Source organism: Macaca mulatta, chromosome 18, assembly GCF_049350105.2.
Source record: "Macaca mulatta isolate MMU2019108-1 chromosome 18, T2T-MMU8v2.0, whole genome shotgun sequence".
NCBI classification, from domain to species: Eukaryota; Metazoa; Chordata; class Mammalia; order Primates; family Cercopithecidae; genus Macaca; species Macaca mulatta.
The window spans coordinates 55,871,652-55,897,935 of record NC_133423.1 but is presented as its reverse complement, the minus strand read 5'-3'; the positions used below and the strand labels follow the sequence as shown (position 1 = coordinate 55,897,935).

The 26,284-nt window shown below is 42.4% G+C and overlaps 1 protein-coding gene across 8 annotated transcripts in view; it reads left to right on the top strand.

The window, feature by feature from the left end:
- The window catches only part of FHOD3 (formin homology 2 domain containing 3), a 488,002-nt gene that overhangs the window by 341,622 nt on the left and 120,096 nt on the right, over nt 1–26,284 (top strand). For 4 of the 8 annotated variants that reach the window (XM_077974666.1, XM_077974665.1, XM_077974664.1 and 1 more), the window contains exons 11-14: nt 16,138–16,227; nt 19,732–20,091; nt 20,499–20,573; nt 25,246–25,359. In XM_077974666.1, coding sequence (XP_077830792.1) covers nt 16,138–16,227; nt 19,732–20,091; nt 20,499–20,573; nt 25,246–25,359 — 639 coding nt within the window. 8 annotated transcript variants of the gene reach the window in all.

The window sequence follows — 26,284 nt, the reverse complement described above, 5'->3', positions numbered from 1 at the left end:
GCTTTCCAGTTAGTCATGAGTAACCACTATCTTGGCGATGGAGTAAGGGAAGATATGGAGAACGGAACTCATACTTAAAAGGGAGCCACAGTTAACTATCAATTATCGGGAGGCTGTGGAGGAGCAGAGACCTAAGCCATCCTCACTTTTTGAGGGCTCATAGCTGATGCATACCAATTAGTGGCCTAGCAGGTGGTAGGATGCGGGTAGCCAAGCCTTGGGGCTATGCCTCTGGGGTGAGAGCTGGAGGGAGGCAATTGGAGGGGTGTTGTTTTCTGTTTTCCTGCAGGAGTGAAGAAGAGTTTTGGCATCTCTCCACCAACCACAGGAAGTAGTGGGCAAATCGGGGAGCCTAATTATGGAATTGTGCTGGGGGGTGAGCTCATCTTCCCATGTTTTGACAGGAAGGAGGCGTGTTTACATGCCTAAGTTTTAGGGCAGCACAGTTTCCCATGCTTTGTCCACAAAACTTCATTGCCAGGATTAGAGAATTCATCCTGGGTCTACAGTAGAATAGCAGAATAGTAGAGCAGCCCTATCTCTTTCTTGGAAGCAGTTGGCAATGAGCAATCTATTTGCAAACAAAAGACATACTATGAGATGAGGTGTTATACAACGTTAATCTACAAAATCTGCAGCTCAGGTGACCTGCTCAGCCCTGGCTCCTGGAGGAAGGCTGGCCGTGTGCAGTGAAGGAGCAGCAGGTGAGGTGGGGGAGGGCATAGGCGTGGTTGTGTGTAAACTCAGGATGATGGTGCCTGTACTCCTTAATACGGTGGTGGGAGGGTTAACACAAATATGTGCTTTGCCCAGTGCTGTTATTATCATCAATCCATGCCCTGGAGCATTCACGGATATTACTCTGTTAAAGAAGATAATTGTTAAATGAATATGGACATGAATTGGAGAAAATATTTTGTGCACCCGCATAAACATGCTAGAGGATTTCACAACAACCAGATTAGCAACCACTGGTACCATGACTGGCAAGTAGCTACTTGGGAAGATTTATCTGATGGTAAGTGACTTGTTATAAATGGGATTCACTGACAAGGGTGGTGACCTCCTGACAAAAGTATGATTGGAATACAGCCAGTGATTCAGCAGTGTCCAAGAGATTCATGCCGAGTGTTCAATAGCAAAGGGTGGCCTGGAGAGAAGAGGTCTGGGAAGGCTGGGAGTGTGGGCTTGGAAATGGGAAAAACTGTACTGAATAAAGGCAGAGGCACTGGGGCATGAGGAAGAAGTTACTTTGCAATGCTCCCAATATCTGGGGAAGGATTGGTTTCTCAAATATTCACTGTGACCAGATTGCAAATTTCTTGTGGGTTTGAACTTTCCTGAATTGAATCTGAGGATCTTTCTAGGTTCTGAAGAAATTGGCAAAATTTTATCCTTAAGGCCAAGTGGAGCTGCTGATGAATTTCAAATGATTAAGTGAAAATCAGTGTAGTGTTTCTGCAGGAGCATTCTGGGCACAGTGTGGGGAGCTCACTGGGGGAGAGCAGGCTGCACAAGGAGATTGGTGCAGGGCTTTTGCTGGTCAGGAAGGAGTGGAGGGGGCCTGACTGAAGCAGGGGCAGAGAGAAGGGAAAGTACAGGGAAATGATGAGAATGCAGGAGGCTGTGGTTTGTAGGACAGTGACTAGATTCCATGGTGACAAAGACAAAGAGGCTTGAGGTGATTCTCCGGCAATCAGTAACCCAGGCCAGTCAGTAAGCTCTGGGATGTATCTATGGGTCAGGCAGGTGGAAATTCCCATAGTCAGTTGGATAGGCACTTCTGGAACTCCAGTACCTGTAGGATGGTTGAAGCTCTGGTTTAGAGGCCCTAACCCAGGAAAAATAAACTGCGTGAGCAGAGAAGTGGTAGGGAAAACCTGCAAGAGAATGTACAGAACTTTCATCTCATGAAATGAAGAAACAGACCATCACCCATATTTCAAGTCAATGAACCTTGACTCAGTTATCATCAAGTGTGACTGTTTCTCAGGCTAGAGTGAACTTAGGTGGTATGAGGGCTCTGGAAGAAACAAGCTATTTACTTTGGGAATGGAGGTGAACATACCTCAGACAGAAATGTTCAAGTTTCTAGTTGAATGTTTTACTTGCTTTGGGAATTTTCTTTTAGTGCCAAGCTTCCCTTTGACCTGTCCAAACCCCACATCTCCTGTAATATGCACCTTCTCATCTGTGTTTTGAATGTTCACAGCACTTTCTAAGGCTTGATTTTTGCTGGCAGTCCACACAGGCATTGGTGTGCATCATCCAGCTAGAGAATAAGCATCTCTCTCTACATAGCCCTCTGCAACTCCCAGGATCCCTTTGGAGATGGAGCAGAGGCTATCTAAGGAGTACTAAGCTGGGTTGATCAAATCCAGCCATGGAAAGAGAAATGAGATTATTTTTGCTTGATAAGAGCCTGTGGAGGCAGCCTGGTGGTAACTCTTCATTGATGAAGGTTGAACAAATAGGGAAATGAAACCCTGAACATGTAGGTTGAAGAGGCCAAATTTGACAGCCAGAAAGTCCATCTGGGCAGAGGTGATGCTGGTGTGAATCATTTTGCAAGGGAGTCTTCTGGGAATAGGCTTTGGAAATTGAAGAAGGCCCAGTTAGAGAGACCTGGAGAAGATCGTGCTTGTCCCCAGCTTGTACTTAGTGGGCTGATGGTGATGACAGAAGCATCACATTCATGTTGAAAAAATATTTATTGTTTCTAAATGAGGTAATTTTTATGTTTCAGAGACTAATTGGAATTACCACAGGCTGTAATCATGATCCAAATATGTCTCGTGGTTCCCCTATATCATGGTTTCATCAGTTTCCTAGTGGGAATGGGGCTTTGGTGAGATGGGCAGGGAGAGTGACAGGACAAGAGATGAGAACTAGTGGACATCCTGTGCACATGAATATCATCAGACGAGCTGATGGTGTTCAGGAAGTAATCTAAAGATGGAAGGATTAATGACTTCTTCCAGTCCTTAAAGAGAAGAGGCATTTTTTTTTCCAGCCACAAAGCATTTATCATAGACAGAGGTAGCACAGTAGAGTGGTTAGAAGCATGAACACTGGAGCTGGACTTCCTAGGTTCAATTCTGGCTTACTAGCTGTGATCCTGGCAAATTTCTGAACCTCCCTGTGCCTCAGCTCCTCATCTGTGGATGGGGATATTCATAGTCCCTACCTCAGAGGTTCCTGTGAGTACTGAAGGAGGGAACCATATGAACTGCTTAGCATAAGTACACCTGGCACAGAGGTTGTTAAGTAAATAGAATAAGTGAGAGACTACAGCCATCCCAAGGAAAGCCTGCGTTCCCCAGAGAGATCCTTGGGAGGCAGAGAAAGACAAAGGATAGGGAAGCCAGTTCCTGGCCCTCAGAAAGTGCCCTGCAGAGGCCGGGCATGGTGGGTCACGCCTGTAATCTCAACACTTCGGGAGGTCAAGGCAGGTGAACCACTTGAGCCTAGGAGTTCAAGACCAGCATGGGCAACATGGCAAAACATCATCTCTCTACAAAACAAAAACAGAAACAAAAATTAGCCAGGCATGATGGTGCGCACCTGTAGTCCCAGATACTTGGGAGGCTGAGGTGGGAGGATTGCTTGATCCTGGGAGGCAGAGGTCACAGTGAGCCAAGATTGCACCACTGCACTCCAGCCTGGGTGACAGAGTGAGTGTCTCAAGAAACAAAAAAGCAAAACAAAAAGCAAAGAAAAAATGGAAGTGCCCTGCAGAACTCAAGAAAGCCTGGGCACATTTGGGATGATTCTCTGTAGCCGAAATGCCTTTGATTGTCCCGAGAGAGCATACTTCCCGAAGACGTGATAGCTCAGTGAGGAATCCAGAGACTATTATATCACACTTCACGAGTACTCAATTGCAGTATCCACATGGCCCCAGAGAAATAATTTCGTTCCTGAGGTTTTTTTTTTTCCCCCCCTCCCCCCAGCCATGTGGTTCTGGTTTTATAAACATGAGATTAAAAACTGACTAGAGATGAGCCCTCATAAGGAAGTGGCCGGTCAGGGCTTGTGGGGTGCAGGTATTTGTCTCCCAGGGATCCTTGGATGGAGCAGGGATGGTGGGGTAAGGCATGTCACGACTGCATGCATGTGTGCAGGCCTTCCGGTATGAAATACATACTGAATTACCAGACTTCAGAAGCTATTTTTTCTTTTTCTGTATATTTTTGCATCCGTAACAAGCTTTGCAAAACTGCCTTCCAAATGGAGGGTCAAATAATTTTGATCATGAAATCAGGAAAAAACAACTATGAAGTACCTTGAACTGTACCTTTGTTTTTCTTTGCATTTATGGACTTGGGTCCACATCCACGATAGCTCATATCTATAAGTAAACGAGCAGGCCACCAGCTCTCCAGAAGAGAAGCCCCCAATACGAGGTGTGTTATTTCAGAGTAGCCTTACCTGAAAAGACTCCTTCGTCAGTAGTGACATCTTATGACCTTTGATATTATAGTTACTGATTTTGTTGAGACAGGAATACTGTCTTCTGGGACTAAAGGAACAAAATCATATTCATGTATTCATCTAACTCCTATTTCTTTTTTGTTTTTGTTTGTTTTGGGGTTTTTTTTTTTTTTTTTTTTTTTTTTGAGACAGTCTTCCCCTGTAACCCAGGCTGGAGTGCAGTGGCACAATCTCAGCTCACTGCAACCTCTGCCTCCTGGGTTCAAGTGAGCACATCCAGCTAATTTTTGTATTTTTAGTAGAGATGGGATTTTACCACGTTGTCCAGGCTGGTCTTTAACTCTTGACCTCATGTGACCCTCTTGCCTCAGCCTCCCAAAGTGCTAGGATTACAGGTGTGAGCCACCACACCAGACCCCAACTTCTATTTCCTTGTGCCTCCCATGTTCTTGGATCTGAGAATACAGTGGTGAACATGAACCTTACAAAACATACAGTTTCATAAGACAGAGTGCAAATATTATAGCAAGTAAATATGAGTAGCTTTGGAAGAGGGCTTTTGAAGCGAGCCAACAGGGCCATGTGGCAGAGGGTTACAGGAATATAAGAATATATCCTTGAGGAGGCCTTCCAGAAGTGCACAAGGATGTGGACAGGAAGAGGCGTTACTGCGTCCCTGTGGTACAGCGTGGTGAACAATTGGGGACTAGCTAGGTCAGTAAAACATCTACTACTTTTGGATGATTTATGTGGTAGATGCCACCAGCAGGTAGAAGAAATGCACAATACCAATACCAGAAGTGCTAATATAGTTGTCAAATCATTTGCTGTGTAAAAAGATTGTAGAATAATATGTTTTTTTTTAAATCTAGAAGTTTACCCACCAAATGTATAACAGTGGTTATTTCTGGTCAAAGGGGGCTTAACTGTTATCAGTAGTAGTATAAGCATACTTCCTTTCTCAAAGGGAGTATGAATTCCTGTAAGTAAATATTCATTAAAATAACAAAAACTCTTTAGAAAAGAGAAAAGTGTGATGGGGCTGATCCAGAAAACCTCCTCATGCATTTAGGTTGAGTCCCAAAGGATGAGAAGAGTCAGAGAAGAGCTCCCCAGGCCAAGGGTGTGCCATGTACAGTGGCAAAGGGAGAAAAGGGCTTGGTATAGCTGGGTATCTAATAGGCATCTCGGGAGGTGAGGCTGTAGTGTATGGCTGGAGACAGATGGCACAGGGTGGAGATGAGGTTGCACGGTGAGCAGACCAGGTCCTGCAGGGCCTGGGAAACCACAGCACAGAGTCCAGTTATTAGCATGTGAGGCTCAGTTGTGCCCATCTGAAAAGCTGCCTGTCTGCCTGCCTGCCGGCCTGGTGGGGATAGGATAGGAGGCGAGGAAGGGTGGCAGCAGGGACATGGGTCATGGCTATTCATGCCAAGCTACTGTGAGAAACATTGATAACTTAGGCCAGGGTAGTCTCAACCCTGCCAGGCATCTAAAATAACCCATGTTCAGGTTCTACCGCAGAACAGTTGAATGCAGTTTCTGAAAGGAGGGCCTGACCATTCACATTTTAAAAGAATATGCCTTAAGGATGCGAATCTCTAGGCTGGAGGTTGCCAGTGGTTGGAGAGGCATGAAGCGTTGAGGCATGCATTAGAGAGAGTGTCAGTCGCCCCCATTGCTGGACCTCCCAAGGTCACCCTCAACAGCCTTGAGCTTGTCCTGGTTTAGGAGGGTGGTCTCTTTCCATATGTGAAAAACACACATGAGATTAGTCATTGTACAACTTCTGGAAGTGACAAAACATGTCTCATGTCCACACAGTTGGATTGTTTAGTCATAGCAGCCAGAACTGGAGTCTTCCATTCCAGTGTATTTCCCTTCATTTTAAGAGTGAAATAAGACCTGGATCCACCAAGGTCTCAGGACAGATTCAAACCAGACCCTGAGCAGGGCTGTTGTTTTGCCTCCGAAGGCTGCCTTCCTGAAATCTCAGGAGGGGACTATGCTTAGTTCCTGCTCTTTCCAAAGTTCTTAGAAAAATGCAGCCTACCTTCATCCTAGTTTCTCTGTCAACTTCTGCTCTGTCAACTTCTGAGGGACATTTAAAGCAATGAATATCTGTGGTTTAGAATAAAGTTTTTTTTTTTTAAACACAAAATCAAGGTATACACAGAAACTGCTGAGAAGCCTCATAGTCTGTAGTTATCACTAGATTCATTTGTTTTACACTTGAATGAATCTGTAACCCCAGTTACTAATTGAGTTTTTTTTTCTGTTGATGTTTGTATTCTGCAGACTTGAATTCCATTATGTTAAACTACTCCATGTTTCAGCAGAAATAATATGCTTGACCCTTTAATATTTATTTGATTCTAAAACAAAATAGCAAAATAATGGCTTATGTATTAAGGTACTAGCCCATAGTCCAGCTTCTTGGGTATGTTTGGGATCCATTAGCTATACTTTATACTCCTCCTAAACTTTGCATGCTACAGGGACAATAAATTCTTTCCTGTCTAACTTTGGGTTCTCACCATGGAAACATCGGAGCAACAGCTGGGCTCTGTTAGATGTCTTTTCATTCTCTTGGCTGGTAAAAATCTTTTGCAGAAACTTTTTAAAAAACTTGATGGCTAACAAAACTCTACTTTTAAGTGAAATCACTGATTCAAGCTGGCCAGGTATTTGTCTTAACTGAGTACGATTGCTAATTAGAAGTTTTCAAATGTTACCTTGGGCCCTTAGTGACCTAGAAACAGCCTTAAAGTTAGCAAAGTGTGAGTCACTGTGAGGCCAAGATCAAACTGCAATTTAAGGATTCAGTAACACAGAAGGCTGCAGACCAAGACCAGAGGGCCACGTTCTTTACCAAAAATGTAGCAAAATATTTCTATGAATATCTTATATGCCCTATGCATTTTATGGAACTAAATGGGACAGTTTAAATGTCTGCATTTTATCTAAACCTTAAGACAGCTTTTTGACTAGTTGCCACAAATGGGTCATAAGACACTGCTCCTCCAGGCTTTCAGGACAACTAGGCAAGTCTAGGGTGACTGGGCTCTGGGCTGATCTTCTGGGAGCCGTACATAGCCTTGTCCAGTACAAGGTGTTATTTTTCTCTGTGCTGTGTGAAAGAAGGATTGACAGGCACAGTTCAGGAGACTGTTGCTTAGAAGGAACCGTGCAATGATGAAAACAGTTTAGATTCTGCTTTAGTTTCATGGGGTAGCCTGGCATGGCATAAAGGAGTCTGGCCTGGACGTTAGGAGATCAGAGTTCTTACTGGCAACTTGTTTGATCTTGCCCTCTCTAGACCCCATCCTTCATCTCTGCAACATGGGGAGATCTCTGAGGTCATCTGCAAGTAATTGTCAGTCTTGCCCTTGGATCATCCATAGCAAGAGCCTCTGTGCTGAATGCTGTGCAGGTCCTCAGGGCCATGGAACTGCAGCAGGCAGCAAATACTTATTGGATGTCTCTCGGAGCCAGGGCTCTGGGCGGGGTCTCCTGGAGAAACAGAGCAGGAAAAGTAACTCTACTCAGGAAGAATGGCTCTTGCAAGGACTCCAAGAATGAAATGCCCTTGGTGTTCAGTGGAAGCTTGACATATCAGTAGACTGTGTAAGACTGGGTTGGAAGGTTCACAAAGGGAGAATGGAAGATGAAGTTGGAGAGGTGATAAGGGATTAGAGATTAGCGAGGCAAATTAGACTTGATCCTAGGTCAGTTGACATGTTTCACAAGGGAATGTCATGTGCAGAATTCCATCTTGTCCCTTACTCAGATCCTCTTTGGCTTTAAACAGCCAAGTTTTGCTTCAACAGCATGGTAGAATCTTTTCGAGTAACTTGAGCCCCATGGGTTGAATACTTCCTGCTACAGTGAGTTGTTTAGTGTCTCTTCCCTCACTGGTCTGTAATCTGAGGGTGGGGACTTCGTTTAGCTACTGCACCCCAGCATCTTTGCACATAAGTGCTCAATAAAGTTTGTTAAGCCAGGCGCAGTGGCTTGTGTCTGTAATCCCAGCACTTTGGGAGGCTGAGGCGGGTGGATCACTTGAGGTCAGGAGTTCGAGACCAGCCTGGCCAACATGGTGAAACCCTGTCTCTACTAAAATTACAAAAATTACCCGAGTGTGGTGGTGTATGCCTGTTATCCCAGCTACTGAGGCTGAGGCAGGAGAATTGCTTCAACTCGGGGGGCGCAGGGGGGTGGAGGTTGCTGTGAACCAAGATCGCACCACTGCACTCCGGCCTGAGTAACGTAGCAAAACTCAGTCTCAAAAAAAAAAAAAAAAAAAAAAAAGTTAAATAGAAGGAGATAAAGCCCTTGCCGCATAATTACACTGCCTCTTTAGTAAACTAATGCAGGAACAGAAAACCAAATACTGCATCTTCTCACTTATAAATGGGAGCTAAATGATGAGAACACATGGACACATAGAGGGGAACAACAGATACTAGGACCTACCTGAGGGCAAAGGATGGGAGGAGCGAGAGGAAGAGGAAAAAAATAACTATTGGATACTAGGCATAGTACCTGGGTGAAGAAATCTGTATAACCCTTGGGATGTAGTTTACCTATATAACACTCATACATATGTGTCCCTGAACCTAAAATAAAAGTTTAAAAAAACTGTTTCATTACATATTTTAAAAATCCTAATTGTACAGAGTTGGGTTAATTATAATCCTTGGTTCATGACACATTGTCATCACTGGTCTGTGCATGACTATCTTCTGGTTTATTTTATATAATATTTATGAATATAATAGAACATCAAGGAGACTATGACTTAACTTAAAAAGCAAGGTGTTACTTCTAAGTTCCATCTCTGTGCTTCCCACTCTCCCATCCCTAGGCCTGAGTAACCAACACTTAAATATGTGTTTATCACTGTCTTATGGGGTTTTATTGTGGGTTTTTTTTTTCAGTATTTTTTTTTACTTTTTTCCCTCTACTTCAATGGTTGTATTTTTTAAGTATTATTACACACATATGACACATTATATAATTCTCATTTTCTGCACTTCGTTGTAAATGTATGTTCTTTCTTGGACTTGTTTTGGTCACTCAGCGTTATGTTTCTGGTGGTCGTCCATATTGTCATGTGAAGCTGGCAATATGGATTTTCACTGCCTGGAATTTACCACAATCTTTATATATTTTTGCCCTTTGGTGGGCATTTGGGTCATTTCCCCAGCTTTTGACAATTACAGATAGTGCTGCCGAGAACATTCTTGGACTCTCATCCTAGTACACTGGTGCTTCAGTATCCCTAGGGAAGGTTTCTCAACCTGAGCACTGTTGACGTTTTGAACTGAATAATTCTTTGTCGTGGGGGCTATTCTGTGCATTGTGGGATGTTTTACAGCATACTTGTGTCAGCCCACTAGATGGCGATAGTACTCCCTGCCCTCCACTCCTGTTGTGACAACTAAAAATGTCTCCAGATATTGACAAATGTCCCCTGGGGGTGGGGGCAGAATAACCCTGGTTCAGAATCACTGCCCTAGGCTATAGCAATGCCACTTTTAGGTCATGATATTTTTAATTTTACAAGATAGTGTTAATTATTTTGCCACGTTATACCTAGATATCCTCGTATCAACAATATATGAGTGAGTTGACTTGCATTCTTTTCATCTCTTGGTATCATTAGACTTCTAATTTTACCAAGTAGATAGAAAATGGTATCTCATTGTGGCCTTAATTTATAGTGCCCTGATTGATAATCAGGATAAAATACCTCTTCATACAAGTTTGTTGGCTGTGTTCATGTATTTCATTCATTTTATAGTTGTGCTTTTGAAGTTTAAAATATCTTTTCATATATTCTTGATTTGAGTTTGTCTATTAGATATATTGCAAATGTCTGCTCCCAGTATATTGCTCAACTTTTCCTCATTCTGATTGCTTTGGTCTTAGAACATACTTTAACATTATTTTGAATGTTTGTATTGTGTTTCTGAAAGAGCTCAGCAACATTCATTTTCCTTTTGGTGTTTCGAAGCCTGAGAAACATGACCCATTAGCCTGAGACTCAAATCCAAGACATTAAATTGGCTTTATTGGAAACTAGGCCCCGAAGAACTGGTCAGGCTACAGGCCTCTGGGTTGCTTTTCCAACTTGAAAAGGTGACCTCAAATCTGGGACTGTTTGCGGTGAAAAGGAAAATACCTAATGGATTTGGAACAGGCCTGTGCCCCGGAGTAACTCCTTATCAATCACAAGCAAAAGACCTGTGGAGGTATTGGAAAGCCAAAGGCCACACACCCAGAATTCCTTAGCACAATATGAACACAATTAAGTTATCCTTTATAAGAAAATCTAGCTTGAGAAAAAGCAAAGTTGTCAGAATTAATTATTCAGTCTTAAATATTATTAGCATAAAAATCATTTCATTTGACTGATTTTATCATAGACTGGAACTAAATAAAATCAAGCCTTGAAAGTCCTGTGCCCCAAGAGAGAGTATTTCCTTCTCCATCCCTTTGCATTATAGGCAAGGCCAGTGCTCTGGTCACAGGGCATCCTGGATGTGGGCCCTCCAAGTGGGTCATTGTGCTGTTCACCCTTGGTTCTGCCCTGCCACTTGTGATAGCAAAGCTACAACACACACATCATATGAAAATTTCTTGTGGGATCTGAGGATGTTGAACCCAAAGAGAAGACAGCTTGGGATGTAGGTTCAGATAGCTGTCTTTAAATATCTGTGAGACAGCCGTTGGAAAAAGAGATGGATCAAAAAGACAAAGTGCTTTTACATATTAATGCATTCCTCCTAGGAGATAGGTACTGTTGCTCCCCCATGTAGGGATGAGTAAAGTGGGGTCCAAGGTCACAGGGCTCAAAAGTGCTGAAACTGAAGGCCAGACCCAGGCAATCTGGCTCCAGAACGTCTCCATCTCTACCTGGGAGAGTAAATGGAATCAAGGAATTTTGGAGGGAGGGGCTCAGTGTTTTGTTTTAAAGAGGAGAGGCCCATGGGTTGGCAAGGCGGAGGGTGTTCTGTGTGGACCAGAAGTAATAACACCTGCAAACTCCTGATCAAGCTGAGGGAAGGTGGCCTCATGATGGAGGTTGTAGGTATAGTTTGGTGGCTGTGGGAGCAGATGGAGGAAAAGAAGACTGAGGCTGGTGGGGGGTGGTGTATGAGGGTGTACTATGCCAAGCACAGAAGGATAGCTAGTCCAGGCATAGTGGCTCATGCCTGTAATCCCAGGGCTTTGGGAGGCTGAAGTGGGTGGATCACTTGAGGTGAGGAGTTTGAGACCAGCCTGGCAAACATGGTAAAAACTCATCTCTACTAAAAATACAAAAATTATCCAGCCACGGTGGCATATGCCTGTAGTCCCATTTACTCATGAGGCACGAGCATCACTTGAACTCAGGAGGCAGAGGCTGCAGTGAGCCGAGATGGCAAGATCGCACCACTGCATCTTAGCCTGGGTAACAGAGTGAGACTCGGTCTCAAAAAAAAAAAAAAAGGATGGCTTAGATGTGCTTGTTTGTGGCTTCTGCTGTGACAGAAGGGATGCTATCTCACTACTCTCTTTGTTTCTGTTAGAGTCACCCCGAGTCCAGATCCATCTCTCCCTTCTTAGTTACATAACTCTCAATCCCTCTACCTACCTCTTTGTAAGGCCTGCATAACCTTGATTTCAAAATCTGACAAGCACATTATGGAAAGGGGAATCACAGATCAATCTCTTTCCAAAATAGGTGGTAAAAAAAAAAATCTTAAATTATTAAGAAATAGAATCTAGCTGTATATAAAAAGATAATACATTACAACAAAATGTTTTCTTTTTTGTTTTTGTTTTTTTTTTTTTGAGACAGAGTCTTGCTCTGTCGCCCAGGTTGGAGTGCAGTGGCCGGATCTTAGCTCACTGCAAGCTCCGCCTCCTGGGTTTACGCCATTCTCCAGCCTCAGCCTCCCGAGTAGCTGGGACTACAGGCGCCCGCCACCTCGCCCAGCTAGTTTTTTGTATTTTTTAGTAGAGACGGGGTTTCACCATGTTAGCCAGGATGGTCTCGATCTCCTGACCTCGTGATCCGCCTGTCTCGGCCTCCCAAAGTGCTGAGATTACAGGCTTGAGCCACTGCGCCCGGCCAACAAAATGTATTATCTTTATTTTTATTTATGGTATGCAAGGTTGGTTTAACATTTTTTTGAAAAAACAGTCTTTTTAACTCTTTAACGGAAAAAAGGAAAAATCATATGATTATCTTTAAAAAATGCAGGAAAGACGTTTGGCAGAACTTTAATACTTGTTTATAACAAAGATTTTTAGCAAACTAGGATTAGAAGAAAATTTTTTAATGAAGACTATCTACCAAAAAAATCTATGACAAATCTTATACTTTTCCCTGAGATTTGGAACAAGAAAAGGAAGCATCACTGTCTCCATTTCATCATAATGTTGGAGATCCTAGCAAGTGGGCTAGGGCAAGGAAAAGGAAGTACAGACGAATTGGAACGAAGTAAGGAAAGCCATCATTATTTAGTGATGAAGTGATTGTCTACAGAGGAAATCTAAAAGAAACTCTAGAAACAGTATAATTAATTTAGAAAAATTGCTGGATACAAGCAAAATTTACAAAAAGTTAATTTTATTTCTATATAACATCAACAAATAGAAAATAAAATTTAGAGTTCGATAATATGTACAGTATCATCCAAATTTATACCTAAAAATAAATTTAAAGATACCTAAGACCTCCGTAAAAATGTAAACACTACTAAGAAAAATTAAGATAGCAGTAAGATTAAATCTAAATAAAGGCTATATCACAACCATAGATTAAAAAACATAGCAAAGATGTCAGTTCTTCAAATTTGTATATATATTCAACATAATCCCTATCAATAGTACAGCAAAAGACAAGTTGACTTGTAGGAAAAAGTCCAGAAATCTACAAATATATATTTTAATATATATTTACCTGATTTGTGAACAAGATACTGAAGCAGAGAGAAGGCCCTTTACTAAATGGTTCTGGGCTAATTGCATATCGACCTAGGGAAAAAAATGTATCTGACCCCTATCTTACATGATAACAACAATCAGTTAGAGATGAACTCTACAAATGTAAATGTGAAAGTTAGTGAAATAAAGCTTTTAGAAGGACACATAGAGGCTATCTTTAAGACCTGGTATAAACAACAGCAACAAAAAAATTAAAACAACACACAAAGGCACTAGCCATCAAAGATAAACAGGACCTTATTAAGAACTTCTGTTTATTAAAAGATGACATGAAGTGAATGAAAGACAATACACAGAGAAGGGAAAGATGTTTACAGCACATATAAATGACAAAGGGCAAATGATATTAACACTTCCTAAGCCGGGTGTGGTGGCTCATGCCTGTAATCTCAGCACTTGGGGAGGCCAAGGTGGTTGGATCACCTGAGGTCGGGATTTTGAGATCAGCCTGGCCAACATGATGAAACCCCGTTTCTACTAGAAAAAAAAAAAAAAAATTAGCTGGGCATGATGGTGGGTGCCTGTAATCCTAGCTACTTAGGAGGCTGAGACAGGAGAATCGCTTGAACCCAGGAGGCAGAGGTTGCAGTGAGCCAAGATCGTGCCACTGCACTCCAGCCTAGACAACAAGAGCAAAACTTGGTCTCCAAAAAAACACTTCTTCAAATAAAGAAAAAAGACAATTCATTTTTTTTAACGGACAAAAAATTACTTGGACACTTCAAAGAAGAGCATATGCAAATGGAGATTAAAAGAGTTACAGTGTGCCCAACTTCATTAGTCATCAGAGAAAGCAAACTAAAAGCACAGTGAGACATCACTACATACAGATCGATGGCTAAAATAGACAAAATTATCACATCTTGGCAAGAATGTAAAATAACCAGAATGCTCATCTACTACTTAATGGGGATGGTAATTAGTCCCATCATTTTTTTAAATGGCAACTTTTAATAAAGATGAACTCAAGCATATCTTATGACCCAAAAATTTCATCCCAAGATATAGTACACAGTAATATATACATATGTTCACCAGAAGACATGTACTACACTGTTTATGACAGCACTATTCAAAATAGCCCCAAATTGAAGGGTACCCAAGTGTCATCAGAAATAGAATGGGTAAACTACTGAAATACAGCAATAAGAAGGAATGACCTTCAAGTATATGTAACTATTTCGTATATGTATATGTAAGTATATGTAACAGGTGTAATGTTGAGCAAAAGCTAGGCAGATTGTGATTCCTTTTAGATGGAGAATAAAATGAGGCAAAGCTAACTTATACTGTTTGATGTGGGGTGGGAGAGGGAAGCAATTGGAAAGGAGCATTAAGGGGGTGCTGGTTAGATAGGTGTTTGTTTTGTGAAAATTCAGTGGTTTGTGTACTTTATGTATTTTATATGTTGGTAAAAAGGAAAAAACACAGCTGAAGGACAGTGGGATGACAGAGTTAAAGATCCTGGTAGATGATGCCTGGATTGAGACATGGTGGATCCATAAGGACTGAAAGCAAGAAGGTGTTGGGGACATTGAGAAAGTAGAAGCTGCACATGCATTAGGAAGTTGAAGAATTTGGGTGGGAGGAAAGGAATGAGAGATTTGGGTGAATGGGAGCTTGTGGTCAGGGGTGGGAAGATTGGATGTAAGATTTCCAAATTGGACTAGTTCTGTATGACAGTGAGGTCTGGAGTGGGAGGGGCTAAAGGTGGAAGTCACTGGAGTTCAGCAAGGCAAGGGATTGAGAAGCCCAGCAGTGCATTGAACAGGTGTTCCATGTGGACCATGGCCACATAAGTCAGATGTTGACAGGACTTAGAGGCCAGAGAAAGAGAATGTCCCAGTTATTAAAGTTTTTAGTCTGTATTTAGCTGCAAGGACAAAACCCAATTGAACCTACCCTACGCAACGAGAATTTATTATCTTCCATTGGTGAAAGGCTAGGGTGGAGCTCCAGAATTGCTGGATACAGGCATTAAAATGGTCAGGGGGACTGCTTTCCTCTCCTTTTCTCCCAGTTTCAACTATGTTTTTCTTGGACTCAGGGTGTCCTTATAGTGAGTCATCCCTGATGGTACCAGGAGAAACCCCAGGTGTGGCATGAATTGGCCCCACTTAGACTGTGCTACCCTTGAAGTGGGAGTGGAACTGCACCCCTGAAACACACTCATTGAGAATCTGGGATGGCCATTCGTGGAGAATGAGGGGTGGCATGCTGAAACCATAGGTCCACCATGGAGGTTAGTCCGTGCCAAATTGACCTGACCCCTGGTGATTTCTAATCAAGAGGGATGCAGTAAAGATGTGAGGACTCTGGTTGCTGCAGCAGCTGGTGATCACCAAAAACCTTTACTGGATGATTCTGTGTGGAGGAGAAAAACCACAGAGGAGGTCTGCCCCCGGCCAGAAGCTTCTCTGAATTGCGTGTAGGGGGTGCACGGTAGTGGCATCTAGCCAGCTTGACAAAGATATTTGGCCTCTTCTGCTTTCTTACATCTCCACTCTGCATTTAAAGTCCCACATCTCAGAACTGTCTCTTGCCTCCTAACAGACTGAGTGTGCTTTTCTTCATTTCAGCTAGCTGTTTTATTATTATTTCATTGTTTTTTGTCTGTTTTTTGCCTCATCTTCCTGTTTGTAATGCTCATCTCACTTTTCCATCTTGTCTCTGTGCATTTCTCTTTTCCTGGCTTTGTCTCAGGGAGGAGGAGGAGGAAGAGGAGCAGCCAATCACGGAGCCCAATTCCGAAGAAGAGCGAGAGGATGATGCTTCCTGTCAGGGCAAGGACAGGTACCTAGGACTGGAGCCTCCCAAGCTCACACTAAAAGTGGGAGACTCCTTCCTAATGATAGTTCACCACCTTCTAGTGGCCACCTCCCTTCCTCATTGACTCCCACTTCCAAACTCTTACTTACCCTGTTCACAGAGCCACAGAACCACTGGTTTTGTAGAAATAACTGAGCATGTTTTCATTAGAGAACTGCACTTTTTATTGAAATCCTGCCTTCCTAACCACACTTTATGGAAAAATCACTGGTTTTCTCCTCACCATTCCCTCCCTCATTGAATGCTTTAGCTCAACCAGATTGATGGTGACTAAAAAGGCTCATCTCCCCTAAGAAGATTCTCACCCTTTCAGCATTGTAGTAAGAAGAATTCCACGTGTTCCCTTCTTCTCGATTTTACCAGTTACACTATTAGCTAAAATGTGTGGATAACTACTATATTAATGATTCAGGTTTATTTTTTATTGGAACAAGCAGGAACGCTTTCACCCCATGCATCATAGCAAAATTTCCCAGTATTTATTTTCGCACCCAAGACAACTAACATATAACTCTGTAGCCCTTTGGGGAGTTTGCTGTCCTCTACTCACCTCCTCCACACGGTGCTTTCTTTCTATCCTCAGGCAATGCTGACAGCCATGGGCACCTTGCAGATTTTTTTAGATTCTGTAGCTATTTTCGCCAAATGATGTCTGTATAAAACAATAAAAACTGCTCACAGGTAGTTTCTTTTTCCAGTATTCAGACATAATTCTAAAATTGAATGGTTTTCTTCACTTAATTGATTGCCACTGCAAATGAACATTTTTACTGTATTTTTTTTTCCAACAAATAAGCAAAATCAAAAGGATCTTGGATGAATCCAAATAAAATCTTTGCCAACTTTAGATTTAATGGAGTCTTTGCTACGGATGTCTCATCTGCCAGGCTAGCAGTGCGCAGCACGCAAGTTCTCAGATGGGCTTATTTGACACTCAGACTCCTGCCATGCCCAGGGGTCATAGAATCTTCTCTGAACTGACAAACTGATGACAAACTGATACCCCTATTTGGAAATGACTGAGAAGAAGCCAGCAGGACGTGGAGAGGAAAGGAATGAGCTGATGATAGAGAATTAGCCACACATTTCAGGAAAGATCAGCATGAAACAGAGCCCCTGCTGTGCTTAGAGCTAGTGACTGATTACTTAGAGGTGCTCTGGGAAGGGAGGATGTTGGTTGCCATCCCACCTTCAGTTGAAAAAGAGCTGTAGGAAATTCTGTAGACTATCACTGAAACAGGGATATGCCTCCCTATCTGCTGAAAGGTGCATGTTCTGTCCCACCCGCACTAACCCTTAAACCCTCAGGTATGCACAGGCTTCTGCCCCTTCAGACCAGATGGAAGAATCTGGCTGGAAAAGGTGGCCTTCAAAGGCATCCCCATTAATGGTGTGCTGTCTCTGCCTAGGATTGTTATTTATACAGGCAGATGATTGTTTATCTTATGCCCGGAAGAGTCTCTGACTCCACAAAGTGATGCCGGAGGGCATCCTTTACCAGAGACGATTGGGCTTTCAGTTTTAGGAAATAAACATGTGCATGTTAAATAGCAGAGCTTGATCTTGATAGTACCTAGGTATTCATTAACCTTCATCTGGATGTTATTTGTTCTCTGGCGTAAACTTCTGAGACCGCAAAGGACTTCCCCTTCCTTATATTGGGTTGGTGTCTCTGCTGCCCTGCTTCTGCTGGCTTCTGCTTAATGTGTGCTCCCCGCCGGAGGCACTGCCCTCGGCTCACTACAGCATAGCCATCTTCCCATCAATCCAGGGAAACTGGTGTGTTCCTGCTCTTGCATACAGGTAGAGCTCTGAATTTGAGGTGGGAAAGTGAGGTGAGAAAGAAGACGGCTCACATTCCATGTTCACACGAACATGGCTGGGAGCCAACTTCTCTGAGAGAGGACTGGAAAAATGCAAAGTTTAACATAGATTCTCAGGTTATAAATGTATCTGTTAAAATATCCAAGTGTCTAAATCCAGCCCCCTGAAGATGGAAAGCTCTTTTTTTTTCAGTTTTATGATATTTAACTGACAAATTAAAAATTGTATATAATGCCAGGCTTCGTGGCTCACGCCTGTAATCCCAGCGCTTTGGGAGGCCAAGGCAGGTGGATCACTTGAGGTCAGGAGTTCGAGTCCAGCTTAACCAACATGGTGAAACCTTATCTCTACTAAAAATACAAAATTAGCCAGGTGTGATAGCACACGCCTATAATCCCAGCTACTTGGGAGGCTGAGGCAGGAGGGTCGCTTGAACCTGGGAGGCAAAGGTTGCAGTGAGCCAAGATCATGCCATTGCACTCTAGCCCAGGGCAACAAGAGCAAAACTCTGTCTCAAAAAAAAAAAAAAAAAAAAGGCCGGGCGCGGTGGCTCAAGCCTGTAATCCCAGCACTTTGGGAGGCCGAGACGGGTGGATCACGAGGTCAGGAGATCGAGACCATCCTGGCTAACACGGTGAAACTCAGTCTCTACTAAAAAATAGAAAAAACTAGCCGGGTGAGGTGGCAGGCGCCTGTAGTCCCAGCTACTTGGGAGGCTGAGGCAGGAGAATGGCGTGAACCCAGGAGGCGGAGCTTGCAGTGAGCTGAGATCCAGCCACTGCACTCCAGCCTGGGCCACTGAGGGAGACTCCGTCTCAAAAAAAAAAAAAAAAAAAAAAAGGTTGTATATATTTAAGGTTTACAAAGTGATGATTTGATATATGTATACATTGTGTAATGATGACCACAATCAATGAACGCATCACCTCCCATCGTTACTGTGTGTGGAGGGGCTGAGGTCAGGATTTTATACCTGGAACTGTGGCAGAATCAGGCCTGTCTGAAGGAGTCTGAATGTCACAGATGTAGTGGGAGGTCCTGGAGAAAAGTATGAAACGGGCAAAATTTGGCTTTATTGTCCTGGCACCTCTTTTTAGCTCTTTGCATTCCTCACTGGCATTTGTTCTCCTTTTCTCTTAGCCATACCTGCTTTCATGAAAGATTCTGGAAGCAGTTACTGAAGCGTATGGCTTTGTGAGATACCTCTTCCTCAAGGTTGGGCTTTTTAGCAGGAGGACAGATCTGCTATTTGAGCAAGACAGAGATGAAGTGCCACTCGTGGAAATTCAGATGCCAACACAAGCAGCAGGGAGACACATGGGAAGGGCCGGGTGCGGAAGAGTCTTTGGGGTTCCAGTAAATTCCCAAGTCTCTTAGGCCTGGAGGCCAGGTTTGGCCTGAGAGCCACCTCCTTGCCCTCTGTAAGTCTTACCTGCCGGTTTGACAAACTTCAGGATTGCTGGGGCAACCAAAACTTCTGGTGACAGGCTTTTATGCTGCAGTTCGAGAAACACAGCTGGACTCTGAAGGGAGTGATAACAGTACATAAGTGGCTTTTTGTCTGTCTTTCTCTTTTTCCTAACCTTTGCTCCCTCTCTCCCAAATCTTTTTTCTTCTTCCTCCTCCTCCCTGCTGGCCCAACAGCAAGGTCAGCCCTGCCTCAGGGCAGAGCCCCACTGGAAAGGATGCTGCTCCCAAGAGCTCTGCCCTCCCTGCTGTCTCGAATGCCAGCTCGCAGGGAAAGCCGCTTCTGGCTGGCACGGCAGGCGGGACCACCCGGCGCAGTGGGTCCTCTGGGCCTGAGGCCATCCCATCTGCCCTCCTGTCACCCCCTGCCTCAGCTGCTCGGCCCTCCTCCGCCACACCCGGCTCCCTGAAGGTGTCACCGACCATAGACAAGCTGCCCTACGTGCCCCACAGCCCTTTCCACCTCTTCTCCTATGACTTTGAGGACTCCCCCCTGTCCACCAAGGAGAAGGAAGCAGAGTCCCAGAAGGAAAGCAGGTAGATTTGCTCACCTGGAGGCTTGTTTGAGATTAACTCGGGGAGGAGAACACAGTGTGTTAACTGCACCCGTTGGCTTGGCTTCTGCCATGTTTTTTGTGGATTTCAGCCCAAGGAGGGAGCAGCTGTGGCATTAAGTTGCTGACCCCTGACTAAATAATGACCAGTGTTTATGGAAGATGCAGAGAAAATTGTCATCTGTTTGAATTAAGGGGATTATTTGTTAAAATATGATTATTAATAATGGGTTTTTAAATGTAAGGTTTTACATATGTATAATGTGTCCAAATTTGTACATCTTGTACCAAGCCATGTGGCATGAAGTCTTTTTGACCCTGAAGAATGTATCAAAGTCCTTTGCTGTCTTTCTGTGCCACATTGTGAGCAGGCTTTTCTTCCTTTGACAGTTCCTCTGATTCTGTCTCTTTGAGCACATATTCTGCCTCTGAGCCTTACCACTTCCGATCTTTCTCTTCTAATAGGTGGGTGTCTATTTTCTTTCCCTTTTCTATAGCTTTGTTTTACATTCTAATGTATGCATTTTTCTTTTCAAAGAATGCTAATATCTTCCCATAACGTGACACACAATTACAGTTTGAACCACTTCATAGGTATTAATATAATGACATCATTTTACTGTGAACACTTAAATCTTATAAAAAATGGAGATGGGGGCAGAGGGAGGTGTGCAAATCAGAACTCCCCCGAGAATGTTTAACAGGTGTCTGCCTGTATGAATATCTTTCACTCTTGCCTGCATTATGAACTGTCTGCTGGAGTGGGGAACTAGAAATAGAGTTGGCATATTTTGAACAATCAGTTGTCCAAAAATCAATAGTTGATCATTCTAATGACCATTTCATCTTAATTATAATAATAGCTGACATTTATTGAGCATTTTTTTGAGCCGTGTCCTGTATTTTCCATGAAATTAGTACTTTAAAGTATTACTTTACCCTTGAGAGGTAGGTTCTATTACAAGCCCTTATTACAGTGAAGAAACTGAGGCACAGAAAGGCTAAGTACCTTGAACAGAGTCACTCAGCTAGTATGTTGGAGGGAGGTTTCAACCCCAGGGAGCCTGTTCCAGAGTCGTTTTCTGATCCATACGTGGTGCTGCTGTCTGTCATTTGGGCAGTCGGTCACTTTCTCTCCTTACTGCACTCGCCACACCCTGCCAAGGCAAGTCCTTGACAGCAAGATGCTTTTGCCAGAGCCAGTGTTTGGGGGACCCCAGCCTGGGTGCCCTAGTCAACATGAAGCTGCACCATGTTTTAAATGAAGGCTTATAGGACCTGAACCTTGAAGGGAGCTCCTTCATACCATGAAAATAACCAGTCTTTATGGGTATCAGACCTTTCATCTAATAGGAGGGCTAATCTAAACTATGATCATTAACAATGTTTACTTACATATAACCTGAAAGAATTTTGAAGTTTCCCTCCAAGTTTTAAGAAGCCTGTCTACAGTTTTATTTTTATTATACATTTAAATCGTTGATGTAATTTGTCTATTGTATATATGCTTTATATTTTTTTCAAAACCTTGGGGCTTCAGGTTTAACCGATTTAATTCTGGAAAATACCTATGTATACGTACTTGGCAAAGCCAGTCCTTAGTCAAGTAAGACTTAACTTCTGTCAGAAGAAGACTGATTTCATGTTTCAGTTCAAGTAAGTGAGCTCATATGCATCCTTGACAACAGTCTAATTTCTGGGGCCGATTCTCAGGTGGGCAGGTAGACAGAGATGAGGCACGAGACCTTGCTTCTAGTTTTTCCCTGGATAAATAAAGCTCCATCTTCTCCCTCCAGCATACTTCTTAAGGAATTCCCTCAGGAGTGATGTTTTTCTTTGCTTGTACCATGGAGATTTTATAGCACAAGCCAGTGCCCCACACTGATTTCACCTGCTCAAGGGTTTCTTTTCTTTCTAAAAATGGAAGGTGATTTTGGAAGGAGAAGCTGGAGAGCACTGGGAGACCCTAGGAGCAGCATGGGAAGATCCATTTTTAAAAAGAACAGATATGGAACTTCAGGATCTGAAAATTAATTTCCTCTTATTTCCAGAATGGCTTTGTATACCTCCAGGAGTTGTGAACTGAACTTCTTTTTTTCTTCTTCTTCTTTTTCTGTTTTTTTTTGTACCCCAATTGTATTATCCCAGTGAACCAAATTTGAATTCCTTGAAACTACAAGTTCTCTGCAGGTCTCTTCCAGGTCTATAGTTCCGGGATTGTTGTTATCTTTCACACAGTTTTTGTGGAATGAATCCAACATGACTCTTACACCTTCCAAGAACAATATCTATGTGCAAGTTAGGAGCTGAACATTTGACTGGAACAAAAATATGTTGGCGATCTCATCTCTCCCAGAGAGTGTGTTAGCCCATGGTGGTGATCCTGGTCTTTCTGGTGATGGTCTTGGCCCTAGTTGGGGCTTTCCTGGGCCCCAGATCCTTCCCATTTGGTCTGCAAGCTTCACCACTACTTATAGTTCTGAGGGTGGGAGCAATGGAAATATATAAGCTGTCCAGTTGAAGATACATGCAAATTGGGGGGGGTGGGGAAAAAAAAAAAGAAAAGCTACTTGCTTGTGAATGAAGGTTGACTTTGATTTAACTGAGCAAAGTTTGTAAACTTTTAAAATCACTTGTCCAACAGGAACTTGGATACTGTATAAATATTGTTTGTTCCTATTGATTTTTGTGATGTTCACTTGCTGTGGTTTTCATGGGTCTGTGTGACCACAGATGGACTACTCAGTGGTTGACTGCAATTGAATGGATTATAATAAAGACCAGCCAGTTAGTCATTAAAAAGAACGCTCACCCTCCACACACACACACACACACACACACACATACACACACACACACACACAAATGCTGAACAGTGAGTTGTATGATCTAGTTAGTTTGGCTGAAGTTGAGAAGCAAAACTGGACTATGAGGCATTTGAATTAATTGCTTAGTCATTAGGAAAACCAAAGGAGGGAAAAACACATTCTGCTTATTTCCATAGCATCATTTAAACACAATATTAGCAAAGTGATCCTGTTAAAACATTCTGCAGGATGTCCACTTGTGGTGGGAAGGGAATTGTTTTAGCTGCTGAAGTAGGATGATAAGCTGAGTGTCCAGGCAGCTGCTGACACAGGCGTGGAGCCCGTGCGGAACAGGCTGCATCGGGGTCTCGTCTCGGAGAGCGCTTGGTGTCATGGAGGGCAGCCTCCTTCCTCTCCCTCATTGCCGTGCTTACAGCCTGGTTTCTTTCCCTGTTGGCTCATTGGCTTTCTCTCCCTTCTCTATTTCTGCCTTTGTATGTTCCTTTCATCCTTTGCTTTTGTGCTTCCTATGTGGCCTGTGGTTTGGGAGCACTCTTGAAAAATTAAACCAACTCTCACTTGGAGAAGCAATTAGCCTGTTTGAAATGTAGAGTGTTGGGTTTTTAAAGAGAACGAGTACTCAGAAACCAAGTCCCACAAAGATGATGTGTTCATAGAAGATGATGGGTTAAAGTGTTATACTCTGAGCCTCTCTCTGTCTGGCACTCAGAACATGCCAGCCGTGTGACACTAAATAAACAAATAAGGACAGCAACAGCCAAACTGACCAGAATTAGCAGCACAGGATAGATGTGGGTCATATCAGTATTTTATTTTCCATTATAATAATGAAATTTCTTATTGAAAACTGAAATTTCATCTCTATATTATTTTTTAAAAATAGTTTTTCACTTTTGAGAATATTTTTGCACATTTGTGATCAAACTGTGTATATTATATCCTCATGTTTTCATTTAGCCTATATTATCATTTTTCATGTTGTCACTTACAAAATTGGTAATCATTTTTAATGGTTGTGTAATAGTCCATTGACAAATACTATATCATACTTTCTTAGCCATTTCCACATTGTTACCTGGTTGAGTAGTTTTTAGTTTTCTACCATGATCTAAATAATGCTCCACTATTTGCAGGATCTTCCTTGAAAGAAAAAGAAAAAAAAGATGAATAATGCTCCAATAAGTATCTTCCTGTATGACGTTTTCAGTATATAAATAACTATAAGATTATTTCCTTATGTTATCTTCCTAAAAGTTGACTTACTCTGTCAAAGGATACACTGATTTTGAAGTCCGTTTGCTTTCCAGAAGGGATTCTGACCTCTGTTGATGGGCGTTTGGACTGGATTCTCCATGTGCAAGAAGCTCTTTGTGTACTTATATCATAGTGATTATTGGGGTCCCACACATTCTAATACAGTGTCCCTAACCAGTTTAGTGGAAGGGGTGGGTCCTGCTCTGTGGCTGGGTAGGTTTGTGAGGCAGAGCTCCCTGAGCCTCATTATTTGTAAGTAATCCTGAGTGTCTGAGCCCATGCAAGGGTGTCAAATGATGATTTGTTTTCTGGGAGTGCTCTGAGTAGTGATAGCTAAATACGGTCTGCTAAAGGACATCTATTCTGAAAAACAGAAATCTAAAATTTTACAAATCTTGAAATTTAACTTGTCAGACATGTCTGGAAAATAATCAAATCTCATGTAAACCTCATGGCTATAATTTTGGTTCAGGGGAAATGTTGGATGAAAACATGAATACATGCACCTCTAAGGAGCAGGCCAGTCCAGAAGGCCTGGGGACAGTTTCTCCTCAATCACTGAACATGCGCTGGGATTACATTTAATGAATTAAATTGATATGGAAATACTAAAGTGGAATTTTAAATAAGATGTTTCTTTAGCCAACCATATGGTATTTCCTACAGACCTGTGATGGAATTAACACTAATTGTGCCACCATCTGAGGCAAGAAAAATCTTCATGGTTCAAGTGAAAATGATTTGGATTTTTAATTTATGTTAGCAAATAATTTTAATGTACATTTGAAAAGACAGGAACTGTTAGGGTTTTATTTAAAACCTTTGTCATAAATCTTGCTGCCTAACGGTTTTGGACTTTGGGAAACTCCTCTTATGAGAAATTATCAGAACAAAACAGGGAACAAACCTCTTTAGGTGGAATTATCACTAACAGTGGTAGCATTTCCAGACCTGTTTATCTTGCAAAAATTAAAATGGTTTGCTGAGTCTTATTTACTGACTTGTACTTATTTCTCTATCCTTTTTCCACCACCTTAAACGTCTGCACTTCTTAGATACAGCAATTTTGGCAACAACTCTCATCACTCCTCAAGACCCTCATCTGGATCCAGTGTGCCCACCACCCCCACATCATCCGTCTCACCCCCACAGGAGGCCAGGTTGGAAAGGTGAGTTCGACAAGCGTGCTGATGGCTTCACAGTCCTCAAGTGAGGGGAATCAATTTGATTAAGTGTGGTTAAAGGAAAAATATAAATAAAAGACATAACATGAAGTATTTTCTTTACAGAATGTTGTCCGAAGCCAGGAATATTTTCTCTTTCTTTCCCACTATTTACTAAGCAAATATTTTATTAAAGGTGATATTTTAATATTATTGTCTCATCCCCCTACACACTTTCCATAGAAAGTATAAAAATGTCTTCTAAAATATTTGTGTGAATGTTTTGATTCCATTCCTTAAAAATTGTTCTAGATTTTATGTAAGCTCTGCAATTTGTTATATACACATCAGTTTTCACCATTGAATGATTAAATCTATGTACATCAGAAATTAGTGGGCCCATTAAGGTGCTGTATAATTAATCCAGGACCTACCAGAAGAGAAAGAATTGTATGGGTACATGGAAGGAATTTAACTTGGCAAGAGTATTAGACCACCAGAAATTAACTGATTATGACTCCCAGAAGCAAATGATTGCCCAAGGATGTGTTTACAAGGGAAAGGTAAGACCTATAATTTTAGAACAGTTAGAAAGTTACCCTTACATGGCAAGAGTGCTGAGTTAGAGAAGGCTGGTTAGGATTCCAGCTCACTCACTTGGAAGTTATTTGATCCCTGAGGGTAAATGCCAATTACACCAACCTTTACCTTAGAGGGTGATTTTGATGAGCAAACAAAAGTCCACTCGGGAGTGCTGTGTGAAGACCACCATGTGTATCTGGTGGGAGGAGGTAGTGTAGGAGATGATGGCATGTAACTTCCAGCAGCTCCTCATTCGTCAGGAATCTAGACATGAGTGACATCAGAGATCACTTACCTCAAATCCCAAATTTAAAACAAACGACCTGTGTTCCACGTTTAGATCCTCTTC